This window comes from Brassica oleracea, chromosome C8 (genome assembly GCF_000695525.1).
Source record: "Brassica oleracea var. oleracea cultivar TO1000 chromosome C8, BOL, whole genome shotgun sequence".
Classification (NCBI taxonomy): Eukaryota; Viridiplantae; Streptophyta; class Magnoliopsida; order Brassicales; family Brassicaceae; genus Brassica; species Brassica oleracea.
This window is the reverse complement of record NC_027755.1, coordinates 19,880,195-19,900,510: the sequence shown is the minus strand read 5'-3', so window position 1 is coordinate 19,900,510 and position 20,316 is coordinate 19,880,195. Positions and strand designations below refer to the sequence as shown.

The 20,316-nt window shown below is 35.6% G+C and overlaps 5 protein-coding genes across 7 annotated transcripts; all 5 read right to left on the bottom strand.

Moving 5' to 3' along the window:
* Window positions 1–762: 762 nt before the first annotated feature.
* LOC106310033 (DNA-directed RNA polymerases I, II, and III subunit RPABC5) lies at window positions 763–2,262 on the bottom strand. The gene is made up of 4 exons (XM_013747225.1): window positions 2,098–2,262; window positions 1,818–1,876; window positions 1,115–1,209; window positions 763–1,011 (listed from the first exon to the last, which is right to left on the bottom strand). Exons 1-4 carry the CDS (start codon window positions 2,131–2,133, stop codon window positions 986–988), a joined length of 216 nt encoding a protein of 71 aa, XP_013602679.1. The 5' UTR covers window positions 2,134–2,262; the 3' UTR covers window positions 763–985.
* A 2,275-nt stretch (window positions 2,263–4,537) lies between these two features.
* On the bottom strand, window positions 4,538–5,971 carry LOC106312508. The gene has a single exon (XM_013750058.1). The coding sequence runs from the start codon at window positions 5,728–5,730 to the stop codon at window positions 4,768–4,770; it is 963 nt and encodes a 320-aa protein (XP_013605512.1). The 5' UTR covers window positions 5,731–5,971; the 3' UTR covers window positions 4,538–4,767.
* Window positions 5,972–6,112: 141 nt separating this feature from the next.
* On the bottom strand, window positions 6,113–7,964 carry LOC106312509 (multiple organellar RNA editing factor 9, chloroplastic). Its single transcript, XM_013750059.1, has 4 exons — window positions 7,541–7,964; window positions 6,755–6,852; window positions 6,574–6,639; window positions 6,113–6,467 (listed from the first exon to the last, which is right to left on the bottom strand). Exons 1-4 carry the CDS (start codon window positions 7,894–7,896, stop codon window positions 6,292–6,294), a joined length of 696 nt encoding a protein of 231 aa, XP_013605513.1. The 5' UTR covers window positions 7,897–7,964; the 3' UTR covers window positions 6,113–6,291.
* A 738-nt stretch (window positions 7,965–8,702) lies between these two features.
* Window positions 8,703–11,893, bottom strand: LOC106309467 (G-type lectin S-receptor-like serine/threonine-protein kinase RKS1). Its single transcript, XM_013746491.1, has 7 exons — window positions 10,599–11,893; window positions 10,279–10,398; window positions 9,997–10,202; window positions 9,712–9,922; window positions 9,392–9,629; window positions 9,172–9,316; window positions 8,703–9,095 (listed from the first exon to the last, which is right to left on the bottom strand). Exons 1-7 carry the CDS (start codon window positions 11,875–11,877, stop codon window positions 8,766–8,768), a joined length of 2,529 nt encoding a protein of 842 aa, XP_013601945.1. The 5' UTR covers window positions 11,878–11,893; the 3' UTR covers window positions 8,703–8,765.
* Window positions 11,894–12,463: 570 nt separating this feature from the next.
* Window positions 12,464–14,304, bottom strand: LOC106309474 (partner of Y14 and mago-like). Of its 3 annotated transcripts, none has more exons than XM_013746502.1 (5): window positions 14,101–14,304; window positions 13,291–13,548; window positions 13,088–13,201; window positions 12,791–12,997; window positions 12,464–12,703 (listed from the first exon to the last, which is right to left on the bottom strand). In XM_013746502.1, exons 2-5 carry the CDS (start codon window positions 13,477–13,479, stop codon window positions 12,575–12,577), a joined length of 639 nt encoding a protein of 212 aa, XP_013601956.1. In that variant the 5' UTR covers window positions 13,480–13,548; window positions 14,101–14,304; the 3' UTR covers window positions 12,464–12,574. The 3 variants fall into 3 exon arrangements, with proteins under 3 accessions (XP_013601956.1, XP_013601955.1, XP_013601957.1); XM_013746501.1 differs by having other exon boundaries at window positions 14,181–14,304; XM_013746503.1 differs by having other exon boundaries at window positions 13,291–13,541; window positions 14,181–14,304.
* Window positions 14,305–20,316: the final 6,012 nt, after the last annotated feature.

Below are 20,316 nucleotides of genomic sequence, written 5' to 3'. Positions count from 1 at the left end.
ACTCACTTGATGCTTGTTTCTCCTTAGTTGGTTCTTCACCCTTTAGTTCATCTTTCTTCAAGCTTGATTCACCAGCTAGTTTAACCTGTCCAAGATCAGAAGCAAGTATCATGCTTTCATTAAATTTATGTTGAAGTATCTTAGCTCTTTGTCTAGTGATAGCTCCCTTGAATACGGTTGGTACTGGCACTTCTTGAACTGTCTCTGATTTGGTTATGTTGCTGATCATGTCCTGGATATCAGGTTCAGTTAGGTCTGGTTCCGGCTCTGGTTGAATGTCCTCATCAAAGTGCCTCTTGATTTTGATCGTATCACTGAGATGCGTTTCTACAGCCAACTTGATTTTGAAAGTATTTAGGTTTAGACGTAGCGCTTTAAGAGGAGGAGGATCAACGGGAGGTGAAACGAAAAAAATCAAGAAGAGTTTAAAGATCATCATTGATTGATCAGTAGTGTCTCAAGGTAACTAAAAATTCTGAGTTTTGGAGACGAAGACGAAGAGGAAGAGTCGGGGAAGATCATCGACTCTCAAACTTTAAAGGAAAAACAAAGGTTTGGCAACACGGGCCTGGTATGGGCTGAGTTAAAATGTTAACTCAAAAAAAAAGTCCAAGCGATGATGACGTGGTGAAAACAAACTTACTCATTGGCTGATTTTTTTGAGGACGTGGCAGCTTCACGGTTGAGTATATGCTGCTTTTAGTATTGTGATCAAGGTTTTCACTTTGTAAAACCATATGTTCGTTGTGTTAGATGGAAAAATCATGAATCTACTGAAAGATTAATTACTCAAAAGGAAAACAATTCGTTCAGCTCATAAAATTATAACACTGAATCACACGGAGTCACTGACATACATATGACAAAACACCAGCGTCTTCAAAAACCCCATAATATTCAGATCGATTCAAGTTTCTACACCAAACACAGAGTTTTCATACATATTTTAAGGTTGAATCCTCTTTCAGCAGATTTGCATCCTCCTCTAACTGTTGTCTGATTTTTCCAAAGCTACAAAGAAAAAATATAAAATAAATTGCATCTGAGTTATAAATCCAACATGAAAAAAAGCCAAAAGAAACACAAAGATATATAGAGAGTTTGGAGAGTGTACTGTTGTAGTTGAGAAGCTTCTCAATCAGATCAACATGCGTCATTAGCATACGCCTGCAGCAGTATCTAACTAAGTTGAGCGCATCAAGTGCGTCCCTGCGAAAAAAAAAAAAATTCTAAATAAAAACTAAATTTGTTTGATGAAATAACACAGATAAAGTATATACAAACTAAACAAGATAGACGCAACACTCTTATCCAACAACATATAAATATAACCAGTAAAGATCAGATCATTAGCTACAGCCTTAAACATCAACCCTTCATTGGTTTGTGCCTCCACTAATGAAATGGTGTTAACTAATCAAATATATCTATCACGTATTATCTTCCAACAGAAATCACAGACCAGGTGGTTAATTTCTCGAATGTGCAAACAAAAGTTCTATAATTTTCACAGAGACTGATCAGTCAAACATGTACGCACAAATGTAATCAAAAGCCAACAAGTTTTACTTTAAATAGCAAAACTAGACGGGAAACATCAAAATTATAATAAGCGGAACATAGTCTCTTCCAGTTGTAACATGATGACCATAAACAGAAGTTTATCCTAAGCTTAATCCATTACTAAACAAATATCTTTCATTGCTTTCGTTTCTCAATTAAATAAGTACACAGTACGAAGTTCTGAAACTAATTCCTCTCAAATTCAAATAAAGTACGCTCCTTTAGACTAGTTGGAGAAGAGTCTTGTAGCTTACCCTTCAGTGTAGTCTAGCTGGAGAAGATCAAGATACGCATCCCACTTGTTTCCAATCACCTATAAAAATCACAGAGTGAAAAGCTTCGTAAAGCTCGAAACTTTTTTTATCTCTCGAAAAGACACAGACCGTAATTATCCGATAAAACATTCATAGAGCAGATAAGATAATCTCTTCTTTTGTCGAATTTTAGAGTAGCTAAAACCCTAGAAAGACGGAGAAATCCCTAAAGTAAGATTTGAATCGCTCGATTTAGCAAAGCCGAGGAAGTGAAACAAACCTTTCCGCATGTAAAGCATCGTACAGGGATAATCATCTTCTCGAGCTAAGAACTGCGTGAATCTGTAGACTTGGGTCTGCCTCTCTCTCTTTCTCGATTTGGGGGTTTAGGGTTTTCTGCTTCGCGCTTCCTTTAATAAAGTGAAGAACACAAAAGGGACGGCGAAACGCCGTCGTTTCGTATGATATATGAATTTAGGCATGGGCATAAAATCTGGAATCCGAAATCCGAATCGAACCCGAACCGAAAAACCCGACCCGTTATCCGACCCGAAACGTAAAATATCCGAACGGATCTTGTAGAGTGGTACAAAAAATATCCGAACCCGAAGTGTTATTAACCGAACCCGAACGGATAATCCGAAAAATCTGAAATTAATAGTCAATATAAATATTTTAAAATATATATAAGTATTCCAATTATTAAATTCAATATCTATGGTAATATTATATATAATAATAAATATTAAAATTCTAATAAATGCTTTAAGTACACAATTAGTTATAAATAAGTATTTTATAATTTGCTCATTGAAATAAAAAGTCTACTCTCTATAAGGCAATACATATTGTTTACAAATGATGTTTGTTTTCATGCTTAATTTAACATTTTATTGTTATTTTATCAATTTTATATGTGATAGATTAATTTTTATTTAATTTAGATGTTTTTCTTTATGTTTTACTTCAAAAAATTTGTTTTTTACTTTGGTTATATTCGAACCGAACCGATATAACCCGAATCCGTACGATATATGATTACTTTATGGGTTTTATGATGCAATACAATTTTGAATCGAACCCGAAGTGTTATTATCCGAACCCGACCCGTACTAATAAAATTTTAGTATGAGACCTAGAAGCGTAAACCCGAAAAACCTGACCCGAACGCCAACGGGTACCCGAACGCCAATGACTATATATGATTGCTGGGTGACTAAAACTGGGTCGGGTTTGAATTTGGTTCTGTTATCGAACTACTTCAATTTAATAGGTTTTTGAAGCCGGTTTGATTAAACAGTTTATTTGGTCTGATTGTTTCCCTGTGTCCCTATCATATCATTATTCACCAACAAGTTGAACTACTGTTAGTTTAAAGTACCAACAAAGATTAACATCTTCAGTTAATCCATATAAAAATAAAACTGACATTTCAGTTGGAACCGACAAAACTTAGGTCACCTTTAAATTCACAGTCTCTCTTGTAACCAAACAAAGTACCGGCTAAATTTAATAATAAAAATATTAATTTTTATAGAAAAAAATCAAAAATAATTGGTAAAAGAAAATGACGTCACTATCAAAAATCCTAAATCTTAAATTCTAAACCCTAAATCATAAAATCAAACTTTAAACCCTAAATCTTAAACCAAAACTCTAAACCCTAAATCTTAAACTCAAACTCTAAACCCTAAATCCTAAACTCAAACTCTAGATCATAAACCCAAATCCTAAACCCTAAACCAAATCCTAAACCATAAACCCTAAACCCAAACCCTATATCCTAAACAGTCCTAGACCCTAAACCCAAACCGTAAACCATAAAACTGACGTTTTCAGTTAGAACATTACATTCTTGTGTTAAACACATTAATTCCGGTTAGATCAACCTCTTAAGGTAAGAAGAAAAAAAACTGGCATTCCAAGTTTACTGCAAAAGATATTTTTATACTAAAGGAGATTTAAGAACTTTTTGCTTCCTTGAACCATCTGTTAAAGTATATATGTTTTGATTGATATGGGCTCATCTTAATAAACAAGACTATAAACTCTTATAATTAGGGGTGGGCACTTCGGTTATTTTATCGATTCGGTTCGGGTTCGGTTTGGTTTGTTCGGTTCTAGTATTTTTCCAACTGAAGTAAACCATAGTTAGTTTGGTTCGGTTTGTGTTTGGTTCGGTTTATATTCGGTTCGGTTTGTATTCGGTTTATTTTTTGGATCGGTTTAATTAGATTCTTCTTAGTTTATTTTTTCTAAGAGAAATTATGTTTTACAACATAAACTATGTAAACATAAACTCTGTGAACTAAATTCAATATAAAACTCAAACAAAAACCTTTAAAAAGTCACAAAAAGTATATATAAGAATTAAAACAAATGAAAGTTAACTAAGTTAAAAAATCCCAACATCATTAAAATTAAAAAGCCTTCAATGAATGAAATATTTTAAAGCAAATATTTTGATGATTACATATTAGTTATAAGAATATATGTTAATCAATAAAAAATAGAAAATATGTGGTTTAGTATTAGAATTTTAGTATATTGGTATTACTAATATTTTTAATTTAAATAATTATAAAAACACATCGGTTTCTCGGTTCGGTTCGGTTTAAAACCAAACCAAACCGAACCATTCGGGTTGGGAAAATATTCAACCAAATGGTTTGAAATAGACTTCGGTTCGGTTTGAATCGGTTTCGGTTCGGTTGGTTCGGTTTAACTCGGTTTGGTTCGGTTTTTTTGCCCACCCCTGCTTATAATAATTTACTTAATAAAAATTACAACAAAACTATACTATACTTTAGTGGTAGAGATGGCGAGTATATTTGATAAGAACGTTTGGCCAACCATACAAGAAAGAGCATGTATATTCTCCAATAAGTCAGCTTCATCAATTATCAAGACAATGTTGCTCTTACCTCACTTTGACACATGATAACTCCGGTTAATACCTCTGGTAATAACCATAAGAGGAGATCTCGAACTGTCTTCTTCCAACTCCATCCTCATAACCATACGGATACGAATCCCCAAAAAGGTAGTCTGAAGTCGTCTTCCACGGATCAGAATCCGCGCTATCCCAGCAAGTAACTTCAGCCGCACGGTTCTCATCCTCCAGACGTCTTTTGTTACGTAAAACACAAGGAAAGTAGCCTCCGAATATAACCTCGCAGAGATCAGTGGCTTCTAAGCCGTAACCAGACGGAACATACAGAGCTTTCACTTCAACTTTATCTACAGTTTCAGGTTGCACGGTCCCATTGCTTAAACTGTGATCTTTTTCTTCCTCTGCCTCTTCTTCTTCTTCTTCTTCTTGATGATCATTTTCTTCTTCTTTAATGGTTTCCAATGGTTTGGCTTCCTCTAACGGCTCAGAGAAAGTCACGCGTTTCTTGACATCTTTCTTCTCACCACCATCATAAACTCCAAGAGGAACGGGAGCGATGATCTCCGGAGGAGAAGGAGGTGAAGCTTGACCAGCGGTTGAAGAAGGGTAACAAGTTTTCTCCGATGGAGGAAGAGGCTTCCCGTATGTTGCAACGATATCGTAGCCGCCACCGTACGGCGTCGGGTCGTACTCCTCGAACTCCGGCTCGTTGAAGCCTTGAACATTGCGATAGATACTAAACTGAGAAGGAGACTCGTAGGTTGTTGTTGTGTAGTAACTAGGATCATAGAACAAGTGTTTCGGCTCAGACATGGTGGAGACAGAGTAAGCAACAGATGCAGAGGTTGTTGTTTCATACTCATCATACTCAGGTCCATTCCAGTTATCATAACAATTATAACTCATTGGATTGAGACCAAACTGCTGATGCTGATTGTTATCATAATAGTTGTGATCATAGAGATGATTAACCTGGATGGAATCGTATGGGAACTCGTAATGCTCGTAGAAGCTGCCCATCTTGGAGTTTGATTCTCAGAGAGCTTGAAGGATCTCTCTCTAGCAGCTGTTGTTTTGGTGAAAGCAGAAGATTGAGTGGAGCACTGGTTAAAAGTGATTTGAAAGGTTTGGTTTAAAGTCCGTGTAACGTATTGTTTTCATGTGATGTGTTGATAAGGTGGGCACGACTGATGTAGATGGTGACGAGTGTGTAGTGACCCTACAACTAAAGTTGTCTGGAGACGCAATTGTCTTGTCTGGAAGTGGTATTGAGAAAACGTGGGGCAAACGAGCGGTGGACAAAGAGATTCCAACCAAACATATTAACCGGACCGAACCTTAACCAAAACTATACCATATTCTAGAACGAATCTATTTTAACCAAAACACATACTAGCCGAAGAACTTTAAACCAGATAAAGTTCAAATCATTATAACCATAAACGATTGTTCCTAACGATGATGAAACAGTATCGTCACTGATACTAGACGATTTAACATCTGGTTTGAATAAGCTAGGGACTAACCGATTGATCAAAATCTCAAACACTCCGTTACCAAGGGACTTGTCTTATCAATAGTTCAAGAGGAATCAGAAGCGGCTGGTTCTTGTCTTGGTTTCCTCTGCTGCTCAGGAGGTGGACCGTCTCTTTTTCTTTCGTACCTCTTGCTTTGATACTTGGAGTTGTTGCGCTGCTGCTTTGGTTGGTATGTTGGGTATGTGCAGGGGATGATCTCTCCATTGATGTACTTGTCGCCTAAACATAACAAAATACCATACAAAAATCAAGACAAGGATACAAGGATATAAGGATACAAGATCTTGGAGACACTGTGATCACTAATCAGGGTGAGATGGGTTACCTCCATAGTCCTTGTTCTTGACATCTATGTAAGAGTCAGGCAAAACCCAGAGAACTCCAGGCAAACCTGTGAAAGTTTTAAGACTAAGCTGTCAATATCTTGAAGGTTTTCGACCATTACAACCATACACATTCAGTAAATAGGATTTAAAGCTTTCATTGATCAGTAAATAACTACCCACCCTTGAATTTCTCAGATGTTTCTTCATCAATGGTGCATTGAAATCCAGTATACGTGGTGGTACTGAACGCATACATGTTCTTCTTTGCCTCTTCCATGCTGGAAAACAGACAACACATATACACTCAATAATCACATGCAATGAATTGGTTGGACTGGAAAACTGACACAAGTACACTAATTGGTCACAACAGCAGCACGTTAGTCGATAGTGTAGATAAGATTCAAGTCCTTTACAAAAACAGCCAGCAGCAACAAATGAACCGAAGATTCACTTCACCACTCTATCCAGGAAAAAACTCTACTCATGAGTCCAAATCTAAAGTTTGAGTCTTTACTTGCTTATAGTGTCCAGACTCCACCACATCAACTTTTAACAAAGAGACACCATTTGACAACATCTTCAATTCATACATAGATTGAAGAAAACAGAAGCTTTCAATTCTTCCTTCTAATAACACTAACTAGTGCCAGTTTGAATGCTCCAAGTACACATATGAAGACAGTGTTTTTTAGCTGTCAAATCCAAAAGAAACAACCTTTTGCTTCTACTATGCGAAAACTGGAATAGCTCGAGATCACCTACGACTCAACTTAGTTACTTACTTGTACACTGCAGAGTGGTCCAAATTCAAGCACCTAAACAGACTCTACTCGGGTTCCAAATCTCCATACGACAGCGTTTTCAAATTCAATAAACTTGCTCACAAGCTATATATCAGATGCTCAATATGTTTGCACATCTCTAGCTAGAGATTAATAACTACTGAGAAGAGAAAAACGAAACCTTCCAAGAACAGTAGCGAGAGTGTTGAGATAAGTCTCAATCATCTGGTCCCTCGTTGGCGCCGGATCCTTGGGAAACTCCATCACAATCAGCCAGTGGTTGTAGTCGCATCCAGGAAGCATTATCGTCTCTCTCTGCTCGTTGCTACTGCTCCGTTTCGATGAATAATCCGAATCCACCGTCGCAGCCTTGACAATCGCCACCCGACGGCGAGACTCCGCGGTGGAGATGCTCCGGAGCAGAGGATGGTTCCATTTCCCGATAGAGAGTGTAGGGAAGCGTGTCAGGTGGGTTATGGGAAGTAGAGTTTTGGGGAGGAGCGAGGAGGAAGGAGAAGATGTAGTGAAGGAAGCCATTGCAGTTGGAGAAAGCGAGCGAGGTGGAAGGGGATAAGATAGTTTCCTCACCTGCTGCCTTCTCAAAGACCTATAAAACGACATCGTGTTGTGGTTAAATCTCTTAAATGCTCGTGGGCTAGTATTTGGGCCGAGTTAATAATCAGCCCATAGGAGCAAAACTTATAATCCAATTTAATTAAGACTCATTGATTAGTAACATTTAAAACTATTAATTAAAATTAAGTTACAGCAGAGATTTAAGAAATATCGTTAACCAAGTAAATAATCTTTCCAAGTTTGGAAATTAGATGACCAGTTCTTTTTTTTAATCAAAATTGACCAAGTCTTCTGACAAAATAATCGTTGGAAACACATCTATTTAAGATGGAATTAACAAGAAATACCAAAACAACATTGGAAATTTTAAAAAAACATCAATAAGCACCATAGGAGAGTAGTTATTCTAAAAAAAAATCAATAATATAAGAAAATATTCGAGTTGTTATTATAAGTAGGGGATATTGGTTGTTGAATTTTAATGGATTTGAAAATCCTAACTAAATCTAGTTTATTGATTTTATGATTTTCAAATCTGTATTAAAATTATGTGTTATTGGTTTAATGATTCATAAATTCTATATCAAATCAAGTGTTATTCAATCGTACGGATTTACTAATATATTTGATTTTATAATGGATTTGAATGGATTTGTTTGGATTTTTTTAGTTAAAAATACAAAGACTAAATCCGAGGAAAAACTTTCGGATTTGCATATTTTACTTGAATTTATAAATACTATATGGATTTCTAAACCAATCAAAATATATAAACCAATAAATTGTTTGAGAAAAATAAAACCATTATATCAGAAATAACTGGAATATTGTTAGCGGCCAAGAATGGTGGTGAGGGTGACGTCATTAATAGAATTTCCGTTTTGTCCGCTGAGACAACCACCAGAGGAGCTGCCACCATCATTACTTTCTATTCTCCTCCCCGTAGTAAAGGCCGGATGCTTCGGAGATGGAAGATCAATAGCGTTTTGCTCCAACATGAACACAATGGTAGACATATCTACTCTGTCCGAAGCGTTTTCTTGAACACAAAGCAACCCAATGTGTATGCACTTGATCACTTCGCTCTCATCATAACTCTTCACGTCCATCAGTTTGTCTATGATCTCTATTACTTCACCTTTCTTCCATTGATCCCAAATCTATACAATAAGAAAAAACAACATTTGCTTATGTTATTGTTCTCTCTTAAACAAAATGCAGTTTTATTGTACTTACATGTCCGAGTAGATTCGAATATTCATTGAAGCAACAGTTGTTTTTCTTTCCGGTAATGATCTCTAAAATCAATACTCCAAAGCTATACACGTCAGATTTTATGGAGAACTGGCCATCCATTGCGTACTCCGGTGACATATAACCACTGAGAAAAGAGGTTGAAACCACTTTAAAGATTGAAAAGAAGAATGTTGTGTGGATTGAGAGAGAGCTAACTCACTATGTTCCAAGGACCCGTTTCGTGCTTCCTTCAACCTGGTTGCCTCCAAAGATCCTCGCCATGCCAAAATCTGAAATCTTAGGGATCATTTCATTGTCAAGAAGTACATTGCTTGCCTTGAGGTCCCTATGGATGATCCTCAGCCTTGAATCATGATGAAGATAGAGGACTCCACGAGCAACCCCTCGTATTATATCTATTCGTTGTGGCCAATCGAGAAGTGCTCGATGCTCTTCGTCTAATGAAACATATGGAATGAGATAAAGTCACTGGTCTTTCTCATAAGAAATAAGTATATTATAATTAAGTTATGAACGTACGGAATATGAAATAGTCTAGACTCTTGTTAGGTAGATACTCGTATATCAACATCTTTTCTTCCAGTTCAACGCAACACCCTAAGATCCTCACGAGATTCCGATGCTGCAGCTTTGATATCAACTTGACCTCGTTCTTGAACTCTACCATTCCTTGGCCTGAGTTTGTTGACAACCTCTTCCCAGCTATCTCCATAGCATTCTCCAACACTCCCTGAAGATAAACAAAACAACTTGTTACAAAACATACCACTTAACTTGAGATTATGTTTTTGGCTTCTTCCTTACCTTATAAACGGATCCAAAACCACCTGCTCCAAACTTGTTATTTAAAGAGAAGTTGTCTGTCGCTTCAACGATTGTGGTAAGCTCGAAGAGAGGCAACTCCCTATTTCTTTCCTTGTCATGAAGCTGTTCTCCAAATCTTAGTGAGTCTCCAAAATCAACATAACTAGTAGCAAAGGCTGTTGTAGATCTTGTATGCCTCTTAGACTCTGCGCTTGACCATGTTTTCATTAGTTACTTGTGAGCTAAGAAACTAACTTATGAGCTTAAAAGATATTTACTTACTTTGTCGCTTCCTCACAAAACAGAACAACATAACCGTTGCTAACATGACAGCTGCAATCAAACTGATGAGAATCCAAATGAGTTTCCTCTTCCTTGATGACCCTTCTCTGTTCCACCGTGCTGAAACAAGCATTAAATCATAACAGTAAACATTTGAGGCTTGTTCTTGTCATGGACAAAGCCAAATGAAACATTTCGTCTATTTTTCCCAAATTTTTCGAAAAAAATCACGTAAAAATAGATTCCAAATTAAAAAAAAAAAAGAGAATTATTTATTGAAATCCGTCAATGTTCTAGAACATACAAGTTGTAGAGTGTACCTAACTCTTCCTTGTCTACGCGTACATACAAATCTTGTCCTGAGCTCAAGTAAGTCCTCGTATCCAACATATCACCGTGCCATGTCAAACACCCTCTTGGTCCTCCTTCACTTTCATAGTAACCACTTGCGTAAGCGACACAACTGCAGTTCCCTAAGCATGTCTGTTTACATTCCTTCAACGTAACATTCATATCCACAATTGCACCTGACGTGTCTGGAATCTTCACACGCTCCAACTTCACAAAAACTTCTCTCCCACGGCATGTTAAACCTGTATCATCTCTCCTCGTGCACCCACCTGAAGGATCTCTCGAGTTCCAATCCTCAGGCGTCTTGGGCTCGTAGCCAGGTAAGCATCTGCACTCCAACGTGTCTCTACTCAAGGGATCACAGTAACCGTTCGGTCCACAATAAGCGTACCCGTCGCACTGCTCTTGAGGGTTAGGTCTTAACCCTATCCACCTCTTCTCCCTTGCGTTCCACGTAAACCGTTGCAAGCTTCCCACGTCTCTCATCACCACTCTTGTTATCACTGAAGTGTCCAACACGCCGTAAGTGTTGGACACTTCGTCCTGATTATTCACAAAGGAGATGTTGAAGATGGACTTGAGTGTCTTCTCAGGGACACCGCTCCATCTCTGTCCTGTCCATGAACCTCCACGCCACAGTGGGTTCAGACCGTTGTACATCATTGTCTGTGGAAACGCTCCACGTTCCATCCTCAATGTATAGTTCCCAAGACCAGGGTCTTGAGGAGATCTCCATGACGTTAGAAACCGATCCAAACCGTCTTTTCTTGTGAAGCCTAGTCTCATGAAAGGAACAAAAGTGTCTGTAGGATGATCAAAGCTCTCCCAGAGAGTTCTCCCAGTGAGATGATCAAGTACAACGAGGTTGCCTAGATCAGAGAGTCTAGCCATTGGCTCAGAGATCCTATCTGAGACATTAGTCGACCATAGAAGCTCAGTCTCATGGGCTGATGAATATAAGCAGAGGTTCCCTCTGCCACTGAACACTACAAGCCCTGACGTGTCATTAACGGGACGTTCTCTGTTTGCAACCCATATAACAGTCTGCTCAGAGATCTGAGCGTACCAGATACCGACGTAACGAAGCTTAGAGTCCTCCCCAGGGCTGAAGAATCCAAAAGCAAACCTCTTGCCTTCAGAGAATATAACCTCACCATCTCTCAAGGACTGCCTTCTCATAATTGTGTCATTGGCTCCGATACAGGATCCAAGGAGGAGGGAGAAGAAGAAGAAGAAGAAGAGTTTCATTTTTTTTTTTGTGTGTGTTGTGTCTGTTCAGAGCTTGATGCAAGTTATAAATGCTTACTGTCTCCTATTAAAAGCTAAGTGGGTCTCACCTGAACTAACTAGCAAACACCTTAGGTTGAACTTTCAAAAGATGTAGTAACAGATTCATGTGTGACATAAATGACACCAACAATAATTACTTAGTACATTCTTTCTCTCCTTCACTAAATAGCCTCTCTGCCCAGTTTCCCTACAATAATAAATACTTATGTTTTATGATATTTGAAACCTTATACATGAACTTACCAAAGAACAAAACTTACAAAACAAAAGTCACTTTCAAGCTAGTGAGGTAAGCTAATCACTTTCCACATTTTTAGAAAAAAATATCCAAATTTTGAGAGTTGGCTCTCCATGCTCTTTAATGCGGTAATACACTAATACCCAAAATGTTTTTTTTTTCTTCTGTTTGATTGATTCATGTATCTAGTTGTAAGCACATGCCTTAGTTGCAAACCAAACACCACCACACAAAGTGGAATCAATTCCCATGAGAATTTAGGCATTGAGCCAAGTTCATTAACAAGATTTCTGACAAAACCTCAAAGAACAGCACTCCTTTTCATTCATACAAATTTGGATTGGTTCTAACAATTTTCATGAGAAAAGCTACACCCTGTCTGAAAGCTAGACAATTCATGTCAGATGCAACAGAAAGCTATGCCTCCTTATCCTCCAAGGCCTTGAGTTCTTGCCTCCATTCCTCTAACTTAGAGAACTTCTCCAACTGCTCAGGCTTTAGGTCTTTGGGAGCAGTCTTCTGCTGTTGAGCTTCTGTGAGTCGTATCTGCAAAATGTTAACAGAAGATTAGAAACTAACAATTACACCAAACTGCCACAATGATGTAGTGAATGAGAGGACACTTAATCTTACTTTCTTCTTAAGTGCACGTATCCTTTTCTCAATGTCTTCTCCAGCAGTTCCTTGATTGTGTGCTTCACCAAGGTTCAAAGCATCCAAACTAGAAACCAATACATCCACAGATTGTGGTCCACTGCTTGGAGTGACAATGGGAACAGCCTCTTCCTTGTCTACATTACTTGATCCATCCTCAGAGCTGTTACCTTTTTCTGCAGCAGCCTGCAGAGATGATAATAATTTTGAAGCATGTTCCAGTAACCGAAGACGAAGCTAGTAATTTACATATGGATAGAGTTGAGAGACACATACCTGTAATCTCTTCTCTTTCTTACGTTCGTTCCTCTTAGCAGCTTTGGTCTTTGGTTTAGGAGTTGGATCAGGTTCATAACCTGGAGGTCCTTGTGAGGCCATCTCCTTCTTCATCTATTGGAAAGAAAATGTAAATTAGGCCTAAATACTATTTCATTTCCAAGAACAGAATAGAGAGTGTTGAGGGGATAAAGACTCCATACCAAAGAGCCTTTGGATTGATAGATGACAACTTCATCTTCTGGAACATGTCCAGCTCGAATCCGGATAGGTTTCCGGAGAGTGCCATCAGGTCTACGTGTAGGTTCCAGAATCCTCTCACCTCCTTTAAGGTTTTTGCTAAGTTCAGCCATTTGCTTTCTTTGTTCTCCGCTTCTATTGCTGCTTCCCATCTGATTCCTTCAGATTTTTTCAGTACCCTTGTCACTTATCTTCTTTCTCAGCTATAAGTTATCTGCTCTCTGTATCAAATGTTCAAGGATCATTAAAAAAAAAAAAAAAACTCATGGATTCAAATATTTACAGTTTTACACAGAAAACAAATCCAGTTTCGGTTAACAGTGAGTTTGCATACAACACTTTGTGAAAGAAGCCAAATGAAAAGAAGTATAGTTTAAACATCTCAGCAAACCACAGAAACAACCAGTGACTAACTGCCTTCAAAAATTCATGCAATCAAAAGTCAGAGAAAACTAATCAAAACAGGTGGCTAGTTACTCAGTTCAATAGTTCAACACTAACTTTTGACCTCCTCTAAGATTAAAAAAAAAAAAAAAGAGTACAAAGTCCCAAGCTTTCTTTCTGCATTATCAGCAAAGTACAAATCTTTGGGGGACAACATTCTTTGGGCTGGTATTAGTATTAGTAACCACAAGCCAAATCTTTAATACAGATCCTTAAACCATAACTTTCTCGGATTCAAAGTTTGACCACTCTTAAGGCTCAAAACAAAATTTCTCTAATTCGACTCCTTGCAGTTAACCAGCATTGAGAATCAACCAAACTTAGTTAACCTATTTTTTTGCCGGCGGCCGGAGTTTCCTACACCTCGGTTCAATAGAGAGAGAGAAGAAAGAGGGGGGAAAAGATTGACCTTTGAGATGGAGCTTTTCTCCGGTTGTCGGAGAGCGCAAGTCCGGTGAAAAGCAAGCGGTTAATAATATTGAATAGTCGATCTTGAATTCTTCGTGAATTCGATTGGAAAACCAAACAGACAAAATACAAACATAACTAGGTAATAACGTTATTGTAAATAAAAAACACCTAAATTAATTTAATGTTGTATACTTAGACGGAAATTCTCTCAAATAGTCATTTTTTAAGTTTTTGTCACAAAATAGCCCTTACAAAAGAAAATGACCAAAATAGTCTTTTTTTTATTTTGAAATTTTTAATTTTTATTTTTTTAAATTTGAAACTTTATCCTCAAAATCTCACCTTTTAACTATAAACCCTAAGTCTACATTAGTTAATTCTATGGTAAAAATACATTTTCACCCTTTAATAAAACTTATTTTGATCATTTTATTCATTGAAAGTTATTTTGTGACAAAAACTTAAAAAATATTATCCTAGAAAATTTCTCATACTTTAAGGTTAGTATATGAATACCTTTAGAAGGTTTTAAATGATTAAACATGATTATTTGAATCACTGATACAAAGGACAATAACTAAAACTTGATTAGTCATTACACAAAACCTGAAACAATATTCCCACTTCATATAACCATGTTTCAAAATTATAGTTGAAAAAAGATCTACAATTAAAAAAATTGGTATGGAGATTATAGTGAGATTATAGTAAGCTAATTTATATATACATATAAAAGGTATTTTGCAGCACTTGCTTGTCCCTCACATAGGTTTCTTATATAATGGGAAATTGAGAATAATGAGATGGGATTAGACTCCTTCGATAAGATCCACATGAATGATTGAGTGAAAAGTTGCTGAGAAAGTTAGTAATTCCTTCTGCTAAGAATGGTTCAAATTGATGAATCAAATCCTTTTCCACCGTCGCGTGTATCATATCACCATGTTATAACGAAGATGAACTCAACGTTAGTTGGGCCAAATAAATCAAACACCAAAACACTAAAACCTAACTATTTACTATTTGTTCAATCATTTATTGATGGAAACATATATATATAATCCAACCATATACTATGAACAACACAATATATATGTTTATCATACAAATCACTCATGTTGGTATCTAGTAAAACCATTAGAACTTGAATTCTATTTCATTGGCGTTAGATTTTAACCTTGATTTTCCACATAGACTTTTAAGTCGAAAACAAAGTTAAAATTTGCCATTTGCTAAGCTAGACTCAGAGAGAAAACTAAGAAACATGTGCTGGTGTGCTAGTATGACTGAATAAAGTCGGTATACGTTTATTATATAGCTATATGGTGGTATTTATAAAAAGGAAATACATGGGTGATTTCAGAAATATAGAAGGTTTAAATTACCTCAGTTTTGACGTATAGAACGTAGGGCATAAAGTTTTAATACCATATATATAACGATTTTAAAATCATTAAATGTGTATATACTTCTTTCCAAAACATTCCGTTCACAACTTAATTTGCATTATTTATACATTTGAAACTTTCCAAAAGAATTACAACTACAAAAAATCTCACATTTAAAATCGTTCATAGCAAGTAACTTATTTTGCTTCTCGGACACGTACAATATATACAATATAACTTTGTAATAATGAGCTTAGGGCACAGTTAGGAAAATAAGGAAATTCATCTTAATTTTTCAAACTATGATTTTTTTAGATAGATTATTCACAAATGTAGTAAACCAGTCCAAATAGTAAACCAAACCGAATTTTACTTGGGATTTAATTCATGTAATCTCGGTTGTCTCTATTCAATATGTTCAGTTCAACCATTGATATAATATTCAAGCTTTTTGAAAATTGACCATGGAGAATTGTCCATGTTTATGTCTCCAATCATTGGTTGATCATAAATCCAGTGAGTTCTAACATCTTTTTAGCATAATGTAATTTATATCTTATATATATGATTCACAAACATAGTAAACGAAATATAGGTATATATTTATTTCTAGTACAATCAGTATAGTGCACTGCCACGATGAAGTAGGAGCGTTTTAATTTTAAACTATACATTATACTAGTCAATTTATCAACAATGATTGAGTCGGTTTGCATAAAATTATAAACCGAGAACCATATAAATGCGAGGTGGTCGTCTATTTATTGTCCACTAAACTCCCCTACGCCCGTAACAAATGATATAGTAAATTATTTGGATGGCATATATTTTAATATTCCTAGTAAGTTGAGGGTAGTTTAATATTTGGTGTGAGAGAAGCTATGGAATTGACACATCAGCAAAGGCAATTTTGTTAATCATACATGAGAGCAATGTTATTTATTAATAATGTTCCTCAAAAAAGTGATTTTTTTTTTAAATGATTTTATAAGCATAAATATTCTGATTTGGTTAATGTTAAGACAGGTTGTCTTTGGGCCGACTAGGGTGGGCGTTCGGATATCCGTTCGGGTTCGGGTTCGGATCGGATATTTCGGATTTTTGGGTATTTCGGTATAGAGGTATAGAACTCGTTCGGGTATTTCTGTACTTCGGGTCGGATTCGGGTATTTTTAGTTCGTATTCGGTTATTTCGGATCGGGTTCGGATTTTAGATTTAAAAAAAAAAATTCATTTCTCAAATTTCTTGTATTTAAATATCTAACTTTCATTTAACTAATTTTTTATTTTAAATAGATTGAATGGTTAATAGATTTGGACATAACATTTTCAAACTAAAAAAAACATTAATTTGGTTTTTTTTAAAAAAATTTTGGATGTAACTTTTTGTTAATTGTTGAAATAAAAAGTTTGATATGCATTTTAAGTGAATAGCAAATCATTTTCTTCGTAATTGTATGTATATCATATGAATTTAAAGTATGTGTAGTATCAATATAAATATTTTATATAAAATGAGAGATGTAAACTAGAAATATAAGATTAATTATACATATGTTCGGTTATCTTCAGATATCCATTCGGGTTCAGATATTACCCGTTCGGGTTCGGATATCCAATCTCTCTTAATTCAATACCCGTTCGGATATTTTGGTACTTCGGTTCGGATTTCGGTTCGGGTTTTTTGGATCGGGTTCGGATGCCACTTCGGATTTCGGGTAAAATGCCCACCCTAGGACCGACCAAAGTGGTTTTGTCTGTTGACATCATTGCTTGAGTGAGGTTGACAATGTCACACGTTGACTAAATCGAATTTAGAGTTGGGCCTAAGCCCAATATACATCTCAATTTTCCTTTGTGGGCCTCTTTCTCTCCTAACGAAATCACTGTCCCGACCAACTCTCCATCTTCGCGTCGGCTTTTTATCTTCTCTGGGAGGTGTTTTTGAACCCAATTAACGCCGGGAGAAAAGACGGTGACAGGCTTATCCTTGCCCCTTGCATCCATCAAGTGAAATTCAATGAGAAAATGATCCTTACTCTAAACGTTTCAGATTGCGTGCACGAGTTACGTGAGAAAGTGAGATGTCATTGAGCTAATATTGACGATAATGTGTGCACCGTGATGGTCACAACATTAGTTCTCGAGGTGAGCTTTTTTCACTAGTGTAGATTTTCAGAACATGGAACTTGGTGTAGTAATGCATTCCTAATATATAGGACCGATAACTAAGCTTAACGACGTCACATTTGAAACTGTTTGTAGCTTCGAGTATGAGTTTGATCGAGGTACTGTCTATAAACTCTAGAGGGTTTAAGTTTGGTTCAATCGGTTTTGGTGATATAATATTTATTAATTAAACAAGACCATCTTTACTATGCAAATATGGAATTAGTTACGTACATATTGCGCTGAATCAAAATAATCAAGGCGTGACATTATGACTATAATAAATTTCTAACGACAACTAATCGAGTACATGTGTTCATCATATCATAATTTATTAAGGCGTCAACCACCAAACATGATACCCACTATTCATCCATACACACATTTACGTAGTCTCACAACCATACAAATCATAACGCTCAAACATGAACAATACAAATAAGTGTCAACAACATTATATATCCTTTATCTATGTTATTTACATGTACCAAACAACACATGTTGTTGTATTCGTCAAAATAAATAATTCTTCATTGTTAGTAATATTATATTATAATCTATACTAGGATAAGACCCGGGCCTTGCCCGGGATGTGATTAATAATTTTGTTATTTTGAAGATAAGAAGACTTTAGGTCTGTTTAATTCGGATATTAGTTCTTTTTTGGGTTGGTTGTTTCGGGTTTTAATACCCATTTAAATAACTACATTTTAAATCAATAATTTTTTTTGTATGTTCGGTTAAAATGGTTGAGGCTTTTGATTTTTTGGTGATAACCCTAAGACTATTAATACTTATTTGTTTTCATGTTATAAGTATTTTAGACAATCCTGAAGCCCAACCAATCATTTCATATTATAATTTGTAAAACCATGCAAAATTAAATCAAATCAACATAATTGTTGAAGAAAAAAAAAAGAAAATTATAAAAAAGTATTTCATTACAATTTGGTTAATGGTCAAATGAAGCATTAAAAATAATTTTTTTTTGAATTTCCTATAGATTTAGCATCCTCACTTGCGGTGAATATTTAATTATATACGTATTCACTTCAATGTACATATATGTACGTGTATGCAAGAAAATTAAATATATCAAAGAGGATTTTGAATCCATATATAATATTGTCAGATCGAGCATTACAAAATGTTATCACATGACTTGCACTTGGATCGACTAAAACCATCTCAATGTTCTCTCCAGCCCGAGCAGAGTATTGTTTCCATACCCAAATTATCTTAACCCTTATTCTCCACATTGTTTTGAAAGGTTTCAATGCAGACACTTGATCAAAATTTGCCATCGTTTTATTTGTTATCAACTTCTTGCGAGTCTTTGTTAGTGTTCGTGAGGGAAACAGTATAAGGTCTTACTATTATATAGCAACCTTCAAACATTATGTTAAAAAGTAGGTCACATCGAAATATTGGAAATACAATATATTCCATGTACGTTAAGAGTTGTGAAACAATGAAAAATAGCACAATCGATCTTATTATCAATAACAATAAGATCGAGATTACGGGACATATAATATTGTGTTCCCATAGTTTTATAACTCCAAAACAATAATAATATTTCCAAACTGGCTTTACTTGGTACGAACACACGATCTTAATTATGAATATATATTATTTCTAATTTCTCGGTACCTTATTGAATGGTTTGCGTAATCTCCAAGTCAAATGCGAACTCCAGCTTATAATTAGGAATATTTTTATTTCCTATTTATGCACCTTATTGAATTTGTTTCTTAAAATCCAAGACTAATGAGAGAGTTAATAATAAGGGGACCTCCAAGTATAATTCTTAAATTAAATGTCAAAACAATTAATCAAAAATAACTTGACTTAAAAAATTCATTTTTAATATAATATAATATAATGGGTATCTAACGTAAACATGTAAAATCAAGCTTATAAAATTCATATATAAGGTGTAGTAAGTACTCGTAAAAATATTGAAACGATATATTGGATTTAAAAACAAAAATAACTACGATCATTTTAGACTATACATATCACTACAAGAAAACGTGTCCATAACAACGAACATTTACGACGAAAATATTTCGTCGTAAATTTACATGGTGTTTACAACGCAGTTACGAGAAATCCATCTTTCGTCGTAAACGCCATGTAAATTTACGACGAATAGTTTTCGTCGTAAAATTCATGTAAGTTTTCGACGAATGTACGTGGAATGAGAAATACGTCGTAATCATTACATCGACATTACAACGAAACATGTTACCGTTATATTTAGGTGAAAACGTGTATTCAATGTGCTTTAGCTTACCTAATTTCGTCGTAAAATCGTTGTAAATTTTATGTTAAAACCATGTAAAATATTCCTTGTAAAATCAATCTTATATTTCAACTACCCAACTCGAAAATTTCTCTATATATATGTCATTTCTCACAACACACAAACGGGAGAAAAAAAAATCAGAAAAAAATCAGAAAAAAAAATATTTCAAAAAAAAATCTAAGAAAAAAATGGCCGGTGGCGGTAGTATTTACGAGTTACGGAGTTGGATGTATTTGCACAAAGATTCCGACGGGAGGGTGACGAAC

Excerpts from the sequence above, each read along its gene's own strand:
- LOC106310033 (XM_013747225.1), bottom strand. The coding sequence starts at position 2,133 with ATGATTATCCCTGTACGATGCTTTACATGCGGAAAG. Across the intron at positions 1,877-2,097 it reads GATGCTTTACATGCGGAAAG|GTGATTGGAAACAAGTGGGA; the intron begins GTTTGTTTCACT and ends TGATTTTTATAG. Across the intron at positions 1,012-1,114 it reads GAAGCTTCTCAACTACAACA|CTTTGGAAAAATCAGACAAC; the intron begins GTACACTCTCCA and ends TTTTCTTTGTAG.
- LOC106312508 (XM_013750058.1), bottom strand. The coding sequence starts at position 5,730 with ATGGGCAGCTTCTACGAGCATTACGAGTTCCCATACGATTCCATCCAG.
- LOC106312509 (XM_013750059.1), bottom strand. The coding sequence starts at position 7,896 with ATGGCTTCCTTCACTACATCTTCTCCTTCCTCCTCGCTCCTCCCCAAA. Across the intron at positions 6,853-7,540 it reads CTCGCTACTGTTCTTGGAAG|CATGGAAGAGGCAAAGAAGA; the intron begins GTTTCGTTTTTC and ends TCTGTTTTCCAG. Across the intron at positions 6,640-6,754 it reads AACATCTGAGAAATTCAAGG|GTTTGCCTGGAGTTCTCTGG; the intron begins GTGGGTAGTTAT and ends AAACTTTCACAG.
- LOC106309467 (XM_013746491.1), bottom strand. The coding sequence starts at position 11,877 with ATGAAACTCTTCTTCTTCTTCTTCTTCTCCCTCCTCCTTGGATCCTGT. Across the intron at positions 9,923-9,996 it reads GTTTTGGATCCGTTTATAAG|GGAGTGTTGGAGAATGCTAT; the intron begins GTAAGGAAGAAG and ends GTTTATCTTCAG. Across the intron at positions 9,630-9,711 it reads TCTAGACTATTTCATATTCC|ACGAAGAGCATCGAGCACTT; the intron begins GTACGTTCATAA and ends ATGTTTCATTAG.
- LOC106309474 (XM_013746502.1), bottom strand. The coding sequence starts at position 13,479 with ATGGGAAGCAGCAATAGAAGCGGAGAACAAAGAAAGCAAATGGCTGAA. Across the intron at positions 13,202-13,290 it reads ATCAATCCAAAGGCTCTTTG|ATGAAGAAGGAGATGGCCTC; the intron begins GTATGGAGTCTT and ends TCTTTCCAATAG. Across the intron at positions 12,704-12,790 it reads TACGTGCACTTAAGAAGAAA|ATACGACTCACAGAAGCTCA; the intron begins GTAAGATTAAGT and ends AACATTTTGCAG.